At 42.7% G+C, this 17,296-nt stretch overlaps 4 protein-coding genes across 9 annotated transcripts in view; 2 read left to right on the plus strand and 2 right to left on the minus strand.

The window, feature by feature from the left end:
• iqsec1a (IQ motif and Sec7 domain ArfGEF 1a) overlaps positions 1–4,687 on the plus strand; it is a 90,095-nt gene extending 85,408 nt beyond the window's left edge. For 2 of the 3 annotated variants that reach the window (XM_070838829.1, XM_070838830.1), the window contains one exon: positions 997–4,687. In XM_070838829.1, the coding sequence (XP_070694930.1) occupies positions 997–1,533 (537 nt within the window). In that variant the 3' untranslated portion in view covers positions 1,534–4,687. The remainder of the gene's footprint in view (positions 1–996) is intronic. The other variant, XM_070838832.1, reaches the window with a different exon arrangement.
• Positions 4,688–5,455: 768 nt separating this feature from the next.
• Positions 5,456–6,713, plus strand: gp9 (glycoprotein IX platelet). Its single transcript, XM_070840327.1, has 2 exons — positions 5,456–5,624; positions 5,849–6,713. The coding sequence occupies exon 2, from the start codon at positions 5,850–5,852 to the stop codon at positions 6,582–6,584; it is 735 nt and encodes a 244-aa protein (XP_070696428.1). The 5' UTR covers positions 5,456–5,624; position 5,849; the 3' UTR covers positions 6,585–6,713.
• Positions 6,714–7,246: 533 nt separating this feature from the next.
• Positions 7,247–11,032, minus strand: LOC139210306 (haloacid dehalogenase-like hydrolase domain-containing 5). Its single transcript, XM_070840326.1, has 8 exons — positions 10,879–11,032; positions 9,850–10,053; positions 9,644–9,756; positions 9,458–9,551; positions 9,328–9,361; positions 9,035–9,209; positions 8,736–8,924; positions 7,247–8,484 (listed from the first exon to the last, which is right to left on the minus strand). The coding sequence occupies exons 1-8, from the start codon at positions 11,005–11,007 to the stop codon at positions 8,088–8,090; spliced, it is 1,335 nt and encodes a 444-aa protein (XP_070696427.1). The 5' UTR covers positions 11,008–11,032; the 3' UTR covers positions 7,247–8,087.
• A 1,099-nt stretch (positions 11,033–12,131) lies between these two features.
• On the minus strand, positions 12,132–16,110 carry cnbpa (CCHC-type zinc finger, nucleic acid binding protein a). Of its 4 annotated transcripts, none has more exons than XM_070839805.1 (5): positions 16,029–16,110; positions 13,973–14,087; positions 13,647–13,712; positions 13,290–13,488; positions 12,132–13,122 (listed from the first exon to the last, which is right to left on the minus strand). In XM_070839805.1, the coding sequence occupies exons 2-5, from the start codon at positions 14,082–14,084 to the stop codon at positions 13,005–13,007; spliced, it is 495 nt and encodes a 164-aa protein (XP_070695906.1). In that variant the 5' UTR covers positions 14,085–14,087; positions 16,029–16,110; the 3' UTR covers positions 12,132–13,004. The 4 variants fall into 4 exon arrangements, with proteins under 4 accessions (XP_070695906.1, XP_070695904.1, XP_070695903.1 ...); XM_070839803.1 differs by having other exon boundaries at positions 13,290–13,493; positions 13,646–13,712; XM_070839802.1 differs by having other exon boundaries at positions 13,967–14,087.
• Positions 16,111–17,296: the final 1,186 nt, after the last annotated feature.

The following is a 17,296-nucleotide window of genomic DNA, read 5'->3' on the forward strand; positions in this document are numbered from 1 at the left end:
CATTCAATCACATCCAAGCGGTTTTCATTTGGTTCCTCTTCACTGTGGCAGGGTGGTAGCTCTGTGAGACACTAGGAAACTGTACACTTCTTCAGCCCCTCTCCCTGTCCGGGTCTTTCTCTTTCCCTTATCCACAACTTCTCTTAAATACCATAAGGTTCAGGGACGAATGTAGCCTTCATAGTCACAGACCTACTGGTGGGCTTCACACGGACTTATAAAGATGTGGATTTCATTCATTCATCTTTCCCTCATTTCATGTGTCCATGAGTTCATGTGTTGGGTTGAAGTGCGGGACCCTGAAAATTTCATTCTGTTTTCAAAGACGTCATACGGTCTCTCACCAGTCTTAAATGAAGCATGTGCCAAAGGAAAAGCTTGTTTTTGGAGAATTCCTATCCGGATAGTGAGCAGTGTTGGACCCAGAAAAGGGGGGGAAAGTGGCCAGGCCTGTTGTGAAGTCTGCGCACAAAAGCTTAGTCCCTCCTGCTTTCTGACTTCTAGTTGAATGCTAATGTGTGGATGACGAGTTTGCCTGTCACATCCTCTGCATGTGGAAACTATGCCTCCATTGATTATAACAAGTTGCATGTGTGACTCTTAGAGGATTTGGCACACTGACCGCAATGAAGATGAAATGCTGTCTTTTCTACCCTGGTTAATGACATTATGTATGCTCCTAATGGTATTTATGCAATTACTCTTTTTACAGATTTACTGTTTCAAGCCAGTTAGCTCCTTAACAGCAGAGCTCCTTTGAATATAGGCTCCCTTCATCTTGACGCTGAAATATTCCTAGCGTTGCTGCTGCCTACCATGAAAACATTTTTAGTTTCTCATTTGCATGCCCTATAACATTTTGCTACTTGTTTATCTGAAATAAGAACAGTGTGAATTCATCCTGCTGGTGCCTTGTTAGCTGTAGTTTAGTTGCTGTGGTGCAGTAGCGCTTGCGGTGTCTGACGGACATGCTGTTACCTTTTCTCCTGCCTGCAGGGGTCCATCATTAGCAGTCCACACACACGCCGGAGAGCCACCACGCCACGTGAGGGCGCACCCCGCGGCCATCCCTCCATCCCTAACTCAGCATCGACTTCCATCCTTGGGTCGCTCTTCGGCAGCAAGCGAGGCAAACCGTCATCTCAGAGCCACCCTCCTTTCCCACAACCTGGTCACCCCACTCTCATATCCCACAAGCCCCACCCGACCAACCTGCACCACACAGCACAGGTAGCACATACAGTGCAGGCCCAGCTCCACGGTCACCACTCCCAGTACTGCCAAGTCCCACAGAACCCGCCGCCTTACCACCACCACCACCACTACCACCCCCCTCCCCATACGCAATACCACCAGCACCCAGCCTACGCCTCACATGCACACCAACACGCCCATTCGCAGCACAGCCATTACAGCCAGCATTCCCATCACGCCTCACACTCCCAGCATGCTCCTCACCACCACAGTCAGCAAGCGGGTTCGGCACCTGGCGGACCCAAACCCAAACACAGTGGCATCAGCACCGTAGTGTGATGCTCCTAACACAGAGAGGAGGAGCGAGGAGGGAACTTAATGAAGGAGGGACAATTGCTTACACCAAAGGGACTGACAGCATAACTCTATGGCCTGTCCACTGTGTTTTACTGCTGCTGTGATGGAAACCAATCACACGCAGTCACCTTTTTCACCTCCAGGTCCAACTAATATGCAGGATGGAAATCGGACTCAAATCTTCCACCAGGGGCCTTTACTAGTTTGCCTGATCACAGGCCTGGCCCCGTCAGGGTTTTGTGGGGGGTTCTGTACAGGAAGATGCTCTATGTTTTCCACACACACCGGCCGGCCGTGACGGCTGCAGAGAAAAATGTTTTCTCACCAAGCCGCTCTCCCACAGCTTCATTCCCTCAATAGCCTGTCTTACCTTCACATAATCAGGAGGAAAGACGACCTTAGGACGAGAACATGGCTGACTGTTTTCTCTGTCACGACGATGGCGTAATTTCTTGTGCACAGCCTTTCGGAAGTCAACTTTCAACTCTTTTGGTTTGCAGATCCTATCATCATATGAATGCAATTTGTTGTTGCCTCCTGTAGAGCTCATAAGTAGTGAAGAACTTAGATATAATCATTTCACACTAACTTAAATCAAAGGACAGGTAAACAACTGAGTCGACCGTCTCAGTCATTGTAGTTCTAGTGCTGTATTTACTGTAGATGACAGCTATACGTGTTATCTCCTAGCTCTCATAAATAAATGTGCCAATTATTAATGCATTATCTATTTAGTCAAGACTTCATGTACAGTATATTGTGCGTAAAGTAATTTGTAAGATTATACTTACAATTATTATTATCAGCAAAAATGAATTCTATCAGTATTATACTGACTCTGTGGTAACAGGATGTAGATCTGAAAGGAGTGAACTCCCTATCAGTGCGGCCTATAATCTATTCTGGAAGTTTTGCCTTTCAAATGGATCAGAAGGAGCCTCTGGATGGCAGCTGTTGCATACGGGCCTCAAAACGCTGTGCTGTCACAGCCCGAAGCCTCAAAGCAGACTTTTCCTGTCAGCTCTCACAAATGATAAACTGGGCTCGTTGGTTGGTTTTTAATCTCCGTTTACTACTCATGGTGTGGCTGCTTCAACTGTAAAAAGCAATGACGATTAAGAGCGAAAAGGTGTTTTAAATACACCCAGAGGCTCAGATCATGTTACAAATGGACCCACTGAACGCGTTGAACATGTTAAGTCTGTTGCCTTTAAACTATGCGACAGCTGCTCTCTCGGCTCTTAAAATCAAAAACAGAAACACTTTAGAAATCTTCTTTTGCCTTGTTTATTATGGATTTTTTTTTTTCTTATTCACCAACAAAGTTTGGTGAGTGAATAAAATCAGTTCTTTCATAGTAAAGTATTTTTTTCATCTTTTTTCTATCATATGTGCAATATCTTTGTACTGATTTTGTACATTAAGAATAAGGTGTCCCTCCAATTTGTGCAGTTTTCATGTTGCGTCATTATTTATTTATTTTTTGTTTTTGACCCCTGTCAGAGTCTTTCTCAGTAAATTAATGTGTGGCTGTCCTCGTGGTCTTATGGGAGGTACAGACTTGGAGTTCAGTGGAATGTCTAGTGAGTGATTTTTGCATGTAATGTTATTAATGTGAGGCTATCCTCTGCACATTGTATAACAAATCAGTGTTACCATAGCAAGTTTAAGTGCAATCATGTTCAGAAAATGCAGACTTGTACTGAGAGTGGAAGTCTGTTCTCTTGTTGTCCAGGACGAGATTCAGGTGAAAAAAAACAACAACTTTTTTTTTCATTTAAGAATATATAAATACTTACTTACACAGTTCACAGTGGAAAGAGGAATGTGTGTATATATTTTAATAAAAGGAATATGCTTCTCTTTGGGCTGAACAGAAATATTTTGCTGGATAAGCACATATGGAAGAACACTTTCATTTTTTCAGGAAATGCAATTATAATATACAAAATGCAAACTGAACAAGGAACTGGTTATATGTAAAGAATAACTTTCTACATTCTACAAATAAGAGTCTATTCTAGTGTGTAAATTAGTGACAGTAAACTGTTTGTCCCAATATTCAGGTTGTAAATGTATTTTAACATTCACAAATAAAACCATTGCCATAAGTCAGGCTTATTCTCACACATTTCTCCTCATGTGAATTAACAAGAAGGTTCGGATGACAGACATATCACAAATGGGACATTAATGATCAGTTGAATGTGTCTTTCCATTGATTTCATATTTTTGCTATAATTCTGAAATCTTGGGATGATGTAAAACCAAGGAATCTGTTTATTTTGGTGTGTGTTGTAGTGCTTCAAACGTCTACGGTCATTCTTTGTGAGAAAGTACCCCAACAATGCATGGATCGTCATGTGTCCTATTCACTGTGAGCTGATGGGGAAACAAAATCAGCCTATAAATTTTGACTCCTCCTGTGCTTTTTGATTAATTTGAAATTTCCCGATGTTGATGTGTTCTTGTTGTTCCATGTTTGACTGGTAGTTATTGAAGCTCAGCATGCATTTCATCAACAAAGCCATTGTGTAAATGACAAACATAAAGAACATTGCACTTCTGTTACTGAGGGCTTTCATCATGTAAATATGGGATTTTGATGTGCAAACTGATGAACTGCTTGAAAGGAGGGTTTATCTTAATGAAGCTGTAAAGGGACCAAGACGGGGTTAAAGGAACTGTACATAATGTGTATATGATCAGCACTCTATTCTGATATCTGCAGTTAGGATCAGGATGTATATACATCACCTCCATAGATGGATGAGAGGGGTGATACGTGAACATATCGATTGTCTCTGCCTCCAGCTGTTGTGAACAGACTGTTAGAAAGTTCGCTGCCATTTACATCCAGCTCTCTTTTCATACATGCAACCCCCCCCTCCCCCTCCCCCCACAACACACACCCACATAATGTACACACAGACAAACCTACACGCATCCTGCTGCAAGCTGTTCAGTCTGGCGTGAGACACATTTTAAAAAAAAAAGGAAAAGTCAAGAATGGCCTCATTTATATGTGCATTCTGTTTGTACAGTGAGTAGTGAGTCAGTAAGACCCCAGTTATTGTAAAACTTCAACTGTGACAATGTTGAGAACGCAAAATAAACAAATATATGACTTATGGTACACGTGTTGTTTTTGTTATAAAGTATATAAAGTATTTTCCATTCCGCACAAAATACTTTATATTATTGAGTCAGCTGTTGGTGGGAATCAAAAGAAAATGAAACAGTTTCTTTTTTTTTTCTATAATGCATTTCACATGAAGTGCCTTATCTTTAGGCTCTCATATCTTCCACTTCCAGCCTCCAAAAATATTTTCCACTAATGCTGCAGTATTTCCACTAGAGGGCACGCATTAAAGTGCTGTAAAATGAAGAGGAAAATCTGTGCCACCACACCACCTATGGGTGAAAAGTGTACCTGCCACACAGCAGTTCCACACAGGATCAGACAGTGAAAATGATGTTCACACACTTACCTCTCAGCTTTGAACCACTTCTCCAAGAGTGTGAGGTTTTTGTTGGATTGCTGGTGCTTGGTAAACATCCACTCTGCTTTGCAGCTCAGAATTTCTATTAAGAAACATTTTTGTCTTTGGCCTCAAGCTCATTCAGTGTTTGACTTTCAAAATATCTCACAGGTAAATTCAAAATCACATAAGGCTGCACATGCTCAGAGCAGTGAAGTGCCCCCTGTGCCCTCAGCACTGCAGTGGATGTTGGTCATAAACACTGTGTGGGAGAGCTTCAGAAAGCCTGTTTCTAATAGATAAACCCTTATCTCCTTTAAACACATGGATTTCCTTCGTGTCAAATGCGCCATTACGATGCAGTGTTATTGGTGTGTTCCTCACACGGACGTTTCTCTGCACTGGGTGTTCAATTATTCCGAGTTTAATAACACGTCAGTTACAAAACAGGGATATTTGATATCAGGAGAACCTTTGGAGATACTCCTAAGCTCAAATGCAACGCTGAACTGTAACAGTGGATGTATAATGAGCTTTTGAGGATGACCAGCAGCAAAAGAAGTAACTTCAAAGTTGGTTTGACTCTAAAAGGTTTGTATTATATTTGTTATTTGAATATGTTTCTTTATTTTGCTGTAATGTAATGATGCGCAGAGATATTTAATATTGTTCACCTCATAGATGTTGGTTTTATGATATAACATATTAATGTCTTGTGCTGTAAGCATTTTCTAAACCATTTCCTCTGTCCTCCTTATTATACAAACTGGAAATGACAAATGAAAATAGGGGATAACCCTTTCCTGTTCCCACAGGATGCTCTCTGGTTTAAGCCTGGCAGTCTTCCTTCTCTTAGCCACATCAAGTGCACACACGACTGGTCAACCCTGCCTATATTCAGCCCTCCTGCCTCCAGGACTACGGGTCAACTGCAGCTCTTTAAACCTCATGGAGGTGCCTCCTCTGCCCTCAGACACCACAGAGCTCCATGTGCAAGACAACCAGCTCACCTCAGTGCCTCCAGGCCTGTTTGACAGACTGGTTGGTCTGAAAAAGGTCTCACTATCTGGGAACCCCTTCCACTGTGACTGTAAGATCAAATACCTGAGGATCTGGCTGCTGAGGAACAGAGCTGTCATCTCCAAGGAGCCCACCTGCGCTAGTCCAAGCTCTGTGGCTCAGAAAGCCATCGCTGACCTCAGTGATGACTTCTTTTCTTCTTGTGCCCCGACAAGCTGTACCGATGGGACTTATAACACCATGATGGGAGTGATGCTATGCTGCCTCATTGTTCTGCTTCTGTGGAGCTTGAGACTAGCCAAAACCTCCGCCTTCACTCTGTATATAGATGAGAGACATTCAGGACTTGAGGCCAACTCTTTGCGCCCAGTGAGGCCCAAACACAGGAGGAGGCTGCACACTACGCTGTCAGAGTTCAGTCCGGACAGTTGCACAGAGGACCTAGAAAAGCCGCTCATCAACATGGAATTACTGCCACAAGTACTGGATGTGATACAAAAGAAGCATAATATAAAGATAAAGGCTACCTGACCTAACCTTCTTTTTCTACTACAGTGGAATTACAAAAACACTACTAGTGGCAGATAGAGTTGAGGTTAGTAACAAGGCAGTTCAAATCATGTCTTTCTTTTTTGCAATAAAGTTGTTTTTAATGCTGAACCGCTACAGCCACGTCTCCTGAGACTTCTGGGTAACTGCCTTTGCTTTCTTACAGTGTGACCTAATTCTATTCTGGGACGTGTTACTCATTTAGGTATAAAATACACCTGATAAATGCAAAGTAGATTATCCATTTGAAGAAAAGTGTTTGATGTTGTACACGGTAAGTCTTAACATGCTATATTTTAGCATTTTTGTTCAAAGCTCAAGAAATAAAGCGTTAATAAAGTGCTCATTACAGATCCACTAACAAAAAAATAGAAGACTTTTAAAAACAATTTTGACTTATAAATGGAAGTGACTGAGCCCTCATTTGAGATGACTAGATGCTCTGACTATGCTAGTTGAGCACTTATGTTTAAAAGCACAGAGACGGTGCTTAAAAGAACCTTACATAAAAACCTAAAACAGCTAAACTATGCCGTCTGTTAGGTGCCCAATTAGAGTATCCATTATCTTGGCCTGTGCTGATAAGTTGTGGAACATTCTTCATTGAAAAAAAACACACAAACAGTTTGCAATGTGTGTGTAACCATTCCTTATATTTTCTGAAGTTATGGTATTTACAATGAGTGGATTACTACAAATGGTCAAAGATGAGGGGTAAAAGCTTTTGACAGGCTTCGTACTTGTATCTAAATAAATGTCTTAAAGCATTAAAATGAATTTCTATGTTATAACAAACAGTTATGGTTATGGCAGGAAGAAATGTAACATTAAACAGATGAAAGTCTCTGATCTGTGCAAATACTGGTCAAGGCTCTCACAACTAGACAAAAAGTTAGACAGACGACACTATCAGAGGACAATATCACATAACACACCAAACAGTTGTTTTTACAGTACAAGTATTACTCTCATGCATAGATTTTCCAGGATAAATGGGTAAACAAATGACTAAAAATGCATTAAGAAAAGGTCACCTTGAGAATAAAGGTCAAATATAATCTGAATATGCTTCTTAAAAACACTGGTAAACTCTTATAATAAATATAGGGTGATTTCAGGATTTGTAATTATCTAAAACATTACTATCATCTAAAAAAATACTTAGTAGGGTCAAATAAGGCAGTTCTTACACCTTTCCTTAATGATAACAGGTAACTGACGACTATCACTAAACCAATACAAAAGAGCGGTTGACAGTAACAGTTACATGATTAATTTTCTCCTAAGTTTATCTCAATGTTGAAAGTTTAAAAGATGACCCATATTTTGTCAATGCCCTCCCTGTCAGGTGGTTCAACAGCGTCCACAGTGTTAGGCTCCTATAGGTTTATGCATTAAGTGGTAAACACAAACCCAAACCCCTCCCACCCAACTAGGACCTCCATGACCAGAAAAAAAAAAAAAAACACCTATTGGCTCAAACCTCTACTGAGTCACAAACTTTTCCTGCTCAAAGATAAGGTCGACAGCTTCTGCCACATCCTGCACAATGTAGCTGGGCTCCACCAGCGCAGGGTCGAATCTGAAGTCCCGGTGCCCGTGGAACACAGTCTCTTTGATGCAGTGATTTGCATCAGACGGCACCTCTGCGTTGGGGTTGTAGACCCCCGTGCAGACTAGGACAGACTTACAGGAAGTGGCAGAGGGCAGCGCGAGCTCGCTCTCCCACGGGTTGTCGATCTCCTCCTCCTGGGGCACCGCGGTGGTGGACCCTGTGGCGGCCACCATCTTGGCAATGGCTTTGGGGTTCTTTCTCGCAACTCTCTCCTCCAGGTAGCGGTTGTACAGATTGCCGCCGTAGATGTCGGTCATGAGGTTATCCCTAAGAGTGCCGAAGGAAAGAGATTACTCAGCTCATATGTGCAAAAATGTGTTTATTTTCTGCTGCTCCAACGCAGTGCTGGAACACAAACACACGTGATACTCGTGATAAAAAGTTGAAGTGAAACATGCAAACTCTGAAATCGACGGTGTGATATGTCCACTAGCATGCTTGTGGCCAGTTAAAAGTGAAGAGTTCTGTATTTTCACATGATGTTTCTTTTGCTGTTCCTGTTGGGGGAAAAAACTTACCCTATAGCATAAAGAGAAGTAATGGGAAGTTTCCATTGCCTCTGCATGGTCTGGTTTCTGATGAGGTACTCTGCAAAATGGTAGGTCAGTTCACTGGGTTTTCCCATGAGAGCATCGTACTTCAGGTCTTCGCCCGTTATCTTCTTATAGATGTTCTCTAGACACACGAGAAATGTCCCATGGCCAAACCTGAGGCAAAATGAGATAGAGGAAGACAAAGGAATACATTTACTGTACATCTGGCCGCTTCAAGGACAGTGCTTTAGTTGCTGATGTCCACAAATGAAACAAAAGGTTACCGTGGAGAGTGTGCCTCAGCCATCCACATGAGGTCCATGTTGCAGGCCAGCAGGGGGAGGTGAGGCGTCTTTTGGGTTTGGTGAGTACCGCTGAGGTTCCCGTTGGTCAACAAAACATCTATTATCAGCTGCAGGTTGGTCTCCCATCGAATAGGCTCCCCGAACAGAATCACAGCTGTATGTGGAATTAAAAGATTAACATAAAATCCCTGTGGCGCCAATAATATCAAACGCCTGTCAAAGTATGACAGCCGATAAGCCTTTGAGATGAAATAAGAGGTTCGCGTTCTTACCCTCAACCTTGGGAAGGTTGACAACAGGATTGGACTGAAAAGAAAGAAGAGAAACTAAACATGCGCTGTGACTAAAGAACAGTTTAATGTCTCTGTTACTTCTTTTCTGCTCCAGATTTCAATATCTCACCGGCAGTTTGGGTCTCCTGTTGTGATCCACCATGTCCAGCAGTGGGAACGACTCCCTCAGCATATCAATACTGACAACGTTCTTAAAGCCCAAACTGACGGCAGAGCGTTAAGGACAAATGAACAGCATTATGCAAAAATAATCTAAATGGATCACAAACAGAACAAAGCAAGATTTCTAGGATACTTTTTAGCGATTTCCAGGACTGGTCCCTGTCCCGACACCAGCACACACTTGTCGTGAAACTTCTTAAGCATCCTCAGGGGACTATGGGACATGATGACTTGATCTTGTGTAATCTGGATATAGAGCAAGTGTTAGGAGAGGTTAATAGCAGAGGTGGCATGGGACACCAGATTAATCCAAAAATAAAAAAGATTGATTTAACTCACAGGCACTCCCAGGATGTGAGAGAGCTGGTCCGCTTTTGTTTGTCGGAGGCAATTCCCTGCATTTGTGACGAAAACAACTGGCACCACAAATTGTCCCTGAGAGTCGACCAACTTCTCAAACGACTTTTTTGCAGCCGGGATTGGCATCCTTCCCCGGACAAGCACGCCATCGATGTCGACCAGCAGCCCAAAGCTTGGATGAGACTGTGGAAGAGAAGGACGAACACAGGTTAATCTGTCAGACTGCAAGCAAGAAATCAAAAAGTGTCGAAAAATAAGCAGCATAACGTGGATAAAGAAGGGTGACTGGTATGAGACATGCCTGGTAAAAGTGATCAAAACTGGGGTGAAATGGTGATTCTGTAAATATCTAATGGGCTTTAAAGGAGCTGATAGTAGAACAATGAGCAAACAGGGGAATTTAATAACAGTGACAATCCAAAGGATGATTCACCATGTCAGATCACTGAACTTTACTTTATAGTACATATTATATCTGTTAATACTGTTTCCACACATGAAAAAAAAAAAAACAGTGTAATGACAATAGTGACAGAGCTGACTGTGCAGTATGACACAATGGGTCCTTTATTATTTTGGCAACATACGGGGCAGCCACAGAGAATCCATACTGGGAGTCCTATGGTGACACAGCAGCACATAAGGGGGGTTTGATTACGTGGTTAACATATCACAGATTATCCTACAGCAATCCAAACATGTATGGCAATGGTCCTTTGTGCTTTTTCTCTGTGTTGTTTTTTTCTGTCTCTGGGGCTGGAAAAAACAAATCAGGAACACAGTGTATCTGCGATTTGTTTTTCTCCAGAGGGAGAACACAGTGAGCTACATCTGCTGTCGTCCCTGATGTCAGATCCCCCTGTTGTTTCATCCCCGCCAGCGCATCCACATCTGAGAAAGTTGCATGCAACACTGGATGCAACGTCGATTCGACACATTGTAGCGAAAAACGTGAAACAACTGCAAAGTATCGCCTTGTCAACGACGTAATGTTTGCCCGAGCCGTACCTTGCTATTAGACTGAGTTCCGCAAAACCCGCACCGAGAACCGACAATCCCGGCTTTGGGTCTGGCTTGGCGGTTACTCAGGGTGCTCAGGCCCCGGTAAAACCGCAGGAGTCCCCTCATCTCCTTCATCTATCACCGGGTTAAAAGGAAAAAGAAATAAATCAGAAGGAGCCCGCCTGAAGCATGAAGCCGGCTCGCTCCGGCCGCGCTGGCTGCTCGGCTTGTTTTTTTCTCAGATGTTTCCTCGCCTATAATTTGACTGGGCGAGACCCGATGACGACGCATGAGGAGGAGGAGGGTCCGTGGCTGCATCTCTGCCGGAAGGAGCCGTGGAGCTGCATCTGCACTGCAACCCCCGCTGCCATTTTAGACACCGAGGTGGAGCCTGGCGTTTCTTCCACGCACCGTGGATCACAAGACACGGCTGCAGAAACACACGGAGCCAGTCGACCACCATCACTGATCTGCAGCGTGTCTAGTCACTTGATCTTTATGAGTACATGTGGAAGATTTTCCTGGGAGGGTGATGGTGTTTGGGGGGGGGGGGGCGGGGGGCGCGGGGGGGTCGTGCATTTGCAGTATAAAGGCACAACATGGATCCCGACATGAATCTTAAGATAAATTCTCCATTTCACTCCTCGACTTTACCTTTAGGACACATTTCCCAGTCTGGTTCACCCACTGGTGTCACGTGCTGCAGTTCTGTCCCAATATTTTGACAATGAAAATCTGACTGTGTTGTGAACAGCAGAATCCCCTTCCCAGTTTTACCCAACATGCTCTGCGAATAAAAGCCACCCTTTAAATAGAAAGAGTGGATGCACAAATATAATGGATGCACATTGTTCAGGATAAATGCGGTTGAATTGTAGGGGTCTGGCGCTGCACGAGCCCTGCTACGGTACAGTAATAAAAGGGCACACACACACACACGGCCAGAGGAAAAAATGCCAGTGGACCAAACAAAGAGCTCCACTTTGGATACGGTTAACCTACAGACCAGGGTAAGTGTTTTTCTGGCAGGTTATCCTGCATTTGAGCTTCTTTGAGGACATAAAATCATCATACAGGCTCCTGAGTTGAGTAAGCAATAAGACCTCTCTTAAGAAACCAGACAGATTACTTGAGAATGGACCAACATCTGTAAGGGAAGGCATCTTAAAACACCAAGCATTAAAGCCTATATATATATACACACACACACACACACACACACACACACACACGTGCTCATCACTGAAATCAGACCAAAGTTCTCCCCGTGCTCCTCCAGCTTTATTGATAGTTTAAAATTACATTTCTATTTTCTAGGACTTCAGTTGCACTTTCCTTCCGACTTAAAAACTGAGTACAAGCAAATGGTATTTATACAGTAGTCTAAGTGATATTGTACAAAAATAACATTTTGATTTCTGTGAAAACATTTTTCATTCCCAAATAACTCCTAATTCTGCTGTTCTGACAACTGTTCTTGATGTTAAATTTCGCCAAGGTAAAAAAAAAAAAATTCCAAAGCCATTTTAAAAGGAAATGTCTACCTTGGACTACCAAGTGATATTTAAATTGTAAACAGATTTCTATAAAAGAACGTGTTTCTTTTAATACCTCCAAAATTTTTATATCTTAACAATATAACATGTGGTTTGTTATCGCCCACTTAGCTGCTTGTAGGGCTGAAATGCATCATGTTATGAACTGTTTCCATGTCATACTCTCTTGGCCAACTCATATCCAACTAAAACAAACCAAAATAACCATACATGGAAGTTCGGTTTCCATTTACTCCCTTCTTCTATCTCATTTTACTGAGGCTCACTTCCACAAGCTCAGAGGTCCTATAGATTCCCATGTGTTTAGTCCCATTTATTCATCTCTGATCACCAGTGGCTTGGAAAGGGGGGTTCTTTAACAAAGCATTATACATAACACCGCTACCAAACTAAAACATTTTTGTATTGAATGCAGAAAGATTTTTTTTTCACCCCTTTCATTGTATTACATGTCGAGAGGCTCACTGGCCTGGGACTAGCCTCTGTTAGCCAACCTTTGGCCAGTGAAGAGGATTCAGAGAAAATAATACAACCAACCATCAATCTGAAAAAAGGAGGGGCAACAGAGGGCACTGATTATGCGGTGGCTTCAATGGTGCACTCTTTTGCCAGGTGGCCTGCCTTTCCGCAGTTGTAGCAGTTAGTCTCGTTGGTTTTAGCGCAATGCACAGCAACGTGACCGATCTCACCACACCTGACGGAGACAAAAGTTAGAGTCAGAGACAATAGGTGGAAATTAAACCTGGAGCGCAAAAAAGCCACTTTAATGCTATAAAGACAGGATTTTTAAATATTTCAAACATCGTCAAAAACTGGGAGGGGGGTGTCATTACCAACGCAGGACGACAAGTAAACTCTCACCTGTAACATTTCACCTTATCGCAAAGTTTCTGGATGTGGCCAAACCCACCGCAGGAGTAGCACTTCTGCTCGTTGGCATGATCACAGTCACGGGCCATGTGACCAGCTTTGCCGCAGGTGTAGCACAGCTGCTCCCTCTCCTTTTTGGGCTCCTTGCAGTCCCGGGAAATGTGCCCACTCCTGTGGCAGTTGTAGCACGCTGGGCCAGGATAGGAGAAAAAACAAAAACTCTTTAATATCACTTTGTCATGGAAATCAAAATGTTGCAGTTGCTTCTGTAATTGTGCAGCAAGAAAATCCCACATTCACACCAACGAACTACACACAAAATGGAAGAAATAGAGCTGCAATGCACACCATCCTCAGTTTGGTCACAGTCCCTGGCCATGTGTCCTTGGTCTCCACACCGATAACAGAACAGCTCTGTAATGAGACAGAATGGCACGCATAGATAAAGATTACAGAGTCTGAAACACGGCTTTAACTCCCCAGGTGTTTCTCCTCAAATTTATACATGTTCCAGTAGGAATGTTTTGCTGATATCTGTCTGTAACCCAAATCTACAGCTACAAGTGAGTAACACATGCAGAGTTCAGTTTAAGAACAGGAATAACTTGAAATACAGGTTATTGTGGTACTTGTTCTATACTGCGTGCGGCCTGAATAATATATAGTACCCTTGCCTCGTCCCCGACCCCTGCCGCGTCCACGAGAACCGCCGGCATTAGGGCAATGTTTGATCCAATGCCCCGAACGGCCACATCCAAAGCACTCGCTGTTGCTGCTCAGATCCATTACCTAAACAAAAAAAAAAAAACAAGACAATCAATCAAAAGAAGATCTCTACACACACTATTGAGCTCAAACATCATGTGGTGGCAAATGTGACTGCTAAGAAAAACCTGCAATTTTTTTGTTAGCCAATTATGCAGTTGCACATTACCACAATACCTTTCACAAGCAATTATTGAGAGGATATGGATGCCACTTTAAATTGTTTTCATTTTGTACTTTCTGGCTCGAATGAAGCTCAGAAAACAGGCTCTAGTCAAACAATTAAGCTGCTTAGTATGATGTTTAAACCTAAAAGCATCAACATGCCACACTGCTTTTATCGCTGGTAGCTAAATCTGTTTAGACTACTTACAAACACACTGACATAATGCGCTTTAGCTTTTCAACATGTGTTGTAAAGTGTGGCATGAAACCAATAAATCTAGTGTTTTTAATCAATGCAGTGCACAGCATTAAATGCACAGCTGCTGTGGGCAATGTGATGATTTTACACGTGGCTAGTGTGCACAAGATGACATTAAGAATGACCTGATCATAGAAATAATGTAATGACCAGATTTTAGCAAGTCTGTCAAATCAGTGCAAGCTCTGAGCTGCCAGAGTGCTTCATGTATTAGAGAGCTCTGTTTCAGATTACAGTGATTTTAGCACAATTCTTTGTGTTCGAGTCAAATATGACAACATTTCACAGGACACAAACCAGAGTAATTTTAGCATAACTACCAGGGGATCTAATCTACAATCAGAGGGTATTTTTCAGCAGCGGAATCTATAATAATTGGCCATCAGACTACAACTATCTACTCAGCTAACTTACACGAATTCCCCATTGGAATCATGTTGTGATCGCCATAGGCCAAACTTCTGTTTGCTGACGGTGCTAAAGACATCAAGTCAGGAAGAGTGTGAGTTAATGAGTAATCAAACTCCACGCAATAGCTATCAAAAAGACGACGTGAGAGTATAAAACCGAGCAGCTGGGTTTAAATTACCTTTGTATAACGCTACATGGGCTAACTTGTTGCCTCGTTGACACGTCGAGCCTCAACTTATATCTCGACTTGCGTAATAAATGTTCACGAAATATCTGATGAAAGTATATTTCTCCCGTAGCGTCAGAGCTCGTTCCCACTGCTGATTTCACATTACTTTCAACAACTTGATCCGATGTAGAGCCGCACGCCACTGACTACTACAGACACGGCCATGAGAGCATGCCGTGGGTTTGTCCCGTTATGCTAACAGGGGGAGCTAGCTTCAGAGGACAGTCACATCACATCGTGTTGTGATCATCACCTGCTAATTTAGCAACCCCGACGTCCAGCAGCGAATTAAACACATGGGCGCGTTTTAAATGCGTCTGCGGGCCAATTATACCGAGTGAATAAACCAGACAACGTGATTCCGAAGTGTTTTAGCGTTAGCAAAACAACGTCAAATGCCAAAGGTTGAGGCTACGCTAACGCTGGCCTAGTCACGTTGATTTTCCTGCGCACTCGCGAGAAGCTGCTAGCTAGCTCGCTCGCTAGCACACGATGCTAACAGACCACCTCACGACCACGACCAAGAAGCTCGGTTCAGTCGACGATCGACCTGCTTGCGCCACCAGGAAAGCGTCGATCCAACACTTGGCGCGATAAATGTTCGCCGTAGATGGTTTCTCACGGGTTTTCGAGTGAATATACGATAAAAACAAAATTTCCCGCGCTAGGGCGCACGAACCAAAGTCGTTGTGACGAGCTGCCGTTAGCAGGCCGGACTGAGGTCCTGGTGCTCCATTAGTGAGACCAGAACAAACCAGTGCGGGGTTTTACCAAAAAAAAAAGCACATAAACGCACATTTTTTTCCGCTGATATCACCTTTAACACACGATAGTTGCACACTTTACAGACACACAGCCTCGGCTGGTTAGATTACATTCCTGGTGCAGTTTTATTGCTTACCTTGCTGGCTACCTAGCGGTGTCAGTGTTTACGCCTCCTTCTTTGCGCTACATGCGGTGTGAGCAGGAGTTCCTGAATTGTCATTCACAGTATCCAGTAAAAACCTGCACGATCATTGGCCACAAACTCTGCGAGCAGCCAATCACACGCCGGGATGAGTGGACACCGCCTCTACGAATCAGCCAGTCAGGGACACAGAAAGGTCCCCTCTCCATAAATCGGCTGGCCTTATTTTACCCCTCTCATTTTTATCATTAAAAACCTCTTAAAATCACTAACATTACGGAATATACTCACAGCAGTGTACTTACACTTACTTATGCTACTACGACTAAAACCAGTGACATTATCAACGATAGTAATCCATACTAGAGTTTCCACACATGAAGAAAAAATGATACATCAGAGCCGCAGGATAGATAAAGTGAATAAAGATAGATTGATTCTGTATTGTCCTTTTCAAGAAACCTGTTGCCACAGTCCGTACAGAGCCTATGCAGAGTATTGTTATGACAGGAAACTTGAAATGGTTTCATGTGATCATCATTAAGTGCTGGCAGGACTCATTTCATTCATGGGAAATTGCTTGACATAAATCATTAGTAGTATTACTGTATACGTTTCTGATGGCAATTTCAAGAGCGTACTCGTGATGTTGTGTGCTGCAAAGTGCTCTCTCTAATCTCTTTCCTCTTTCTGTATTTCTGCTAACCTTTCTGATACATCTACACTTTTATCTGATTAAATCAATGGCAGTGCTTCAGACATGACGTAGAAGCAATAACCTGTGTAATGATGTCTATCTTGTTCTGCTGCTACAGTTAGTGGTTAAAATGCACCAGGCGGATGGTAATGAGTATATACATTTGAAGTAAAAAGTGAGAAACTGATTAAAGTACATCAGTCTTTGACTCTGAGCAATGAGGCAACATCACAATTAACAAAAGGAACTGTCAATTGTAAGGCCATTATCATGGATGAGAACAGTCTTGTGATGAATAATAAACGAATAAATGACAGATATATATGTAAAAACGCTGTAAAATAATTTTTTAAAACAGTTTTTGCACTTCATAAAAACACCTGACATGGCAACTGATAGGCCATTATGTGTGTACGTGAATGCAGCAAAGTCAAACTTATAAAAGAAATCCAAAAACAAAGAATATTTTAAATGTGAGTTTAAACAGACCTCAAGCAATCTATGAATAAAGCAATCAAACTATGTTGTCCATGTGTTTCTGACTGGTGATTTCACACACTTATTC

The sequence above is a fragment of the Pempheris klunzingeri genome, chromosome 11 (assembly GCF_042242105.1).
Source record: "Pempheris klunzingeri isolate RE-2024b chromosome 11, fPemKlu1.hap1, whole genome shotgun sequence".
In the NCBI taxonomy this organism is placed as follows: Eukaryota; Metazoa; Chordata; class Actinopteri; order Acropomatiformes; family Pempheridae; genus Pempheris; species Pempheris klunzingeri.

What these genes read in the sequence shown, in the direction of transcription:
- gp9 (XM_070840327.1), top strand. Translation starts at nt 5,850, where the DNA reads ATGCTCTCTGGTTTAAGCCTGGCAGTCTTCCTTCTCTTAGCCACATCA.
- LOC139210306 (XM_070840326.1), bottom strand. Translation starts at nt 11,007, where the DNA reads ATGAAGGAGATGAGGGGACTCCTGCGGTTTTACCGGGGCCTGAGCACC. An exon ending in CTCACATCCTGGGAGTGCCT is followed by an intron (nt 9,757 to 9,849) that starts GTGAGTTAAATC and finishes CTCTATATCCAG; the next exon opens with ATTACACAAGATCAAGTCAT. An exon ending in ACTTCTCTTTATGCTATAGG is followed by an intron (nt 8,485 to 8,735) that starts GTAAGTTTTTTC and finishes CGGCACTCTTAG; the next exon opens with GGATAACCTCATGACCGACA.
- cnbpa (XM_070839801.1), bottom strand. Translation starts at nt 14,084, where the DNA reads ATGGATCTGAGCAGCAACAGCGAGTGCTTTGGATGTGGCCGTTCGGGG. An exon ending in GGGTCGGGGACGAGGCAAGG is followed by an intron (nt 13,713 to 13,966) that starts GTACTATATATT and finishes GTCTCATTACAG; the next exon opens with AGCTGTTCTGTTATCGGTGT. An exon ending in TGTGACCAAACTGAGGATGG is followed by an intron (nt 13,494 to 13,645) that starts TGTGCATTGCAG and finishes CTCCTATCCTGG; the next exon opens with CCCAGCGTGCTACAACTGCC.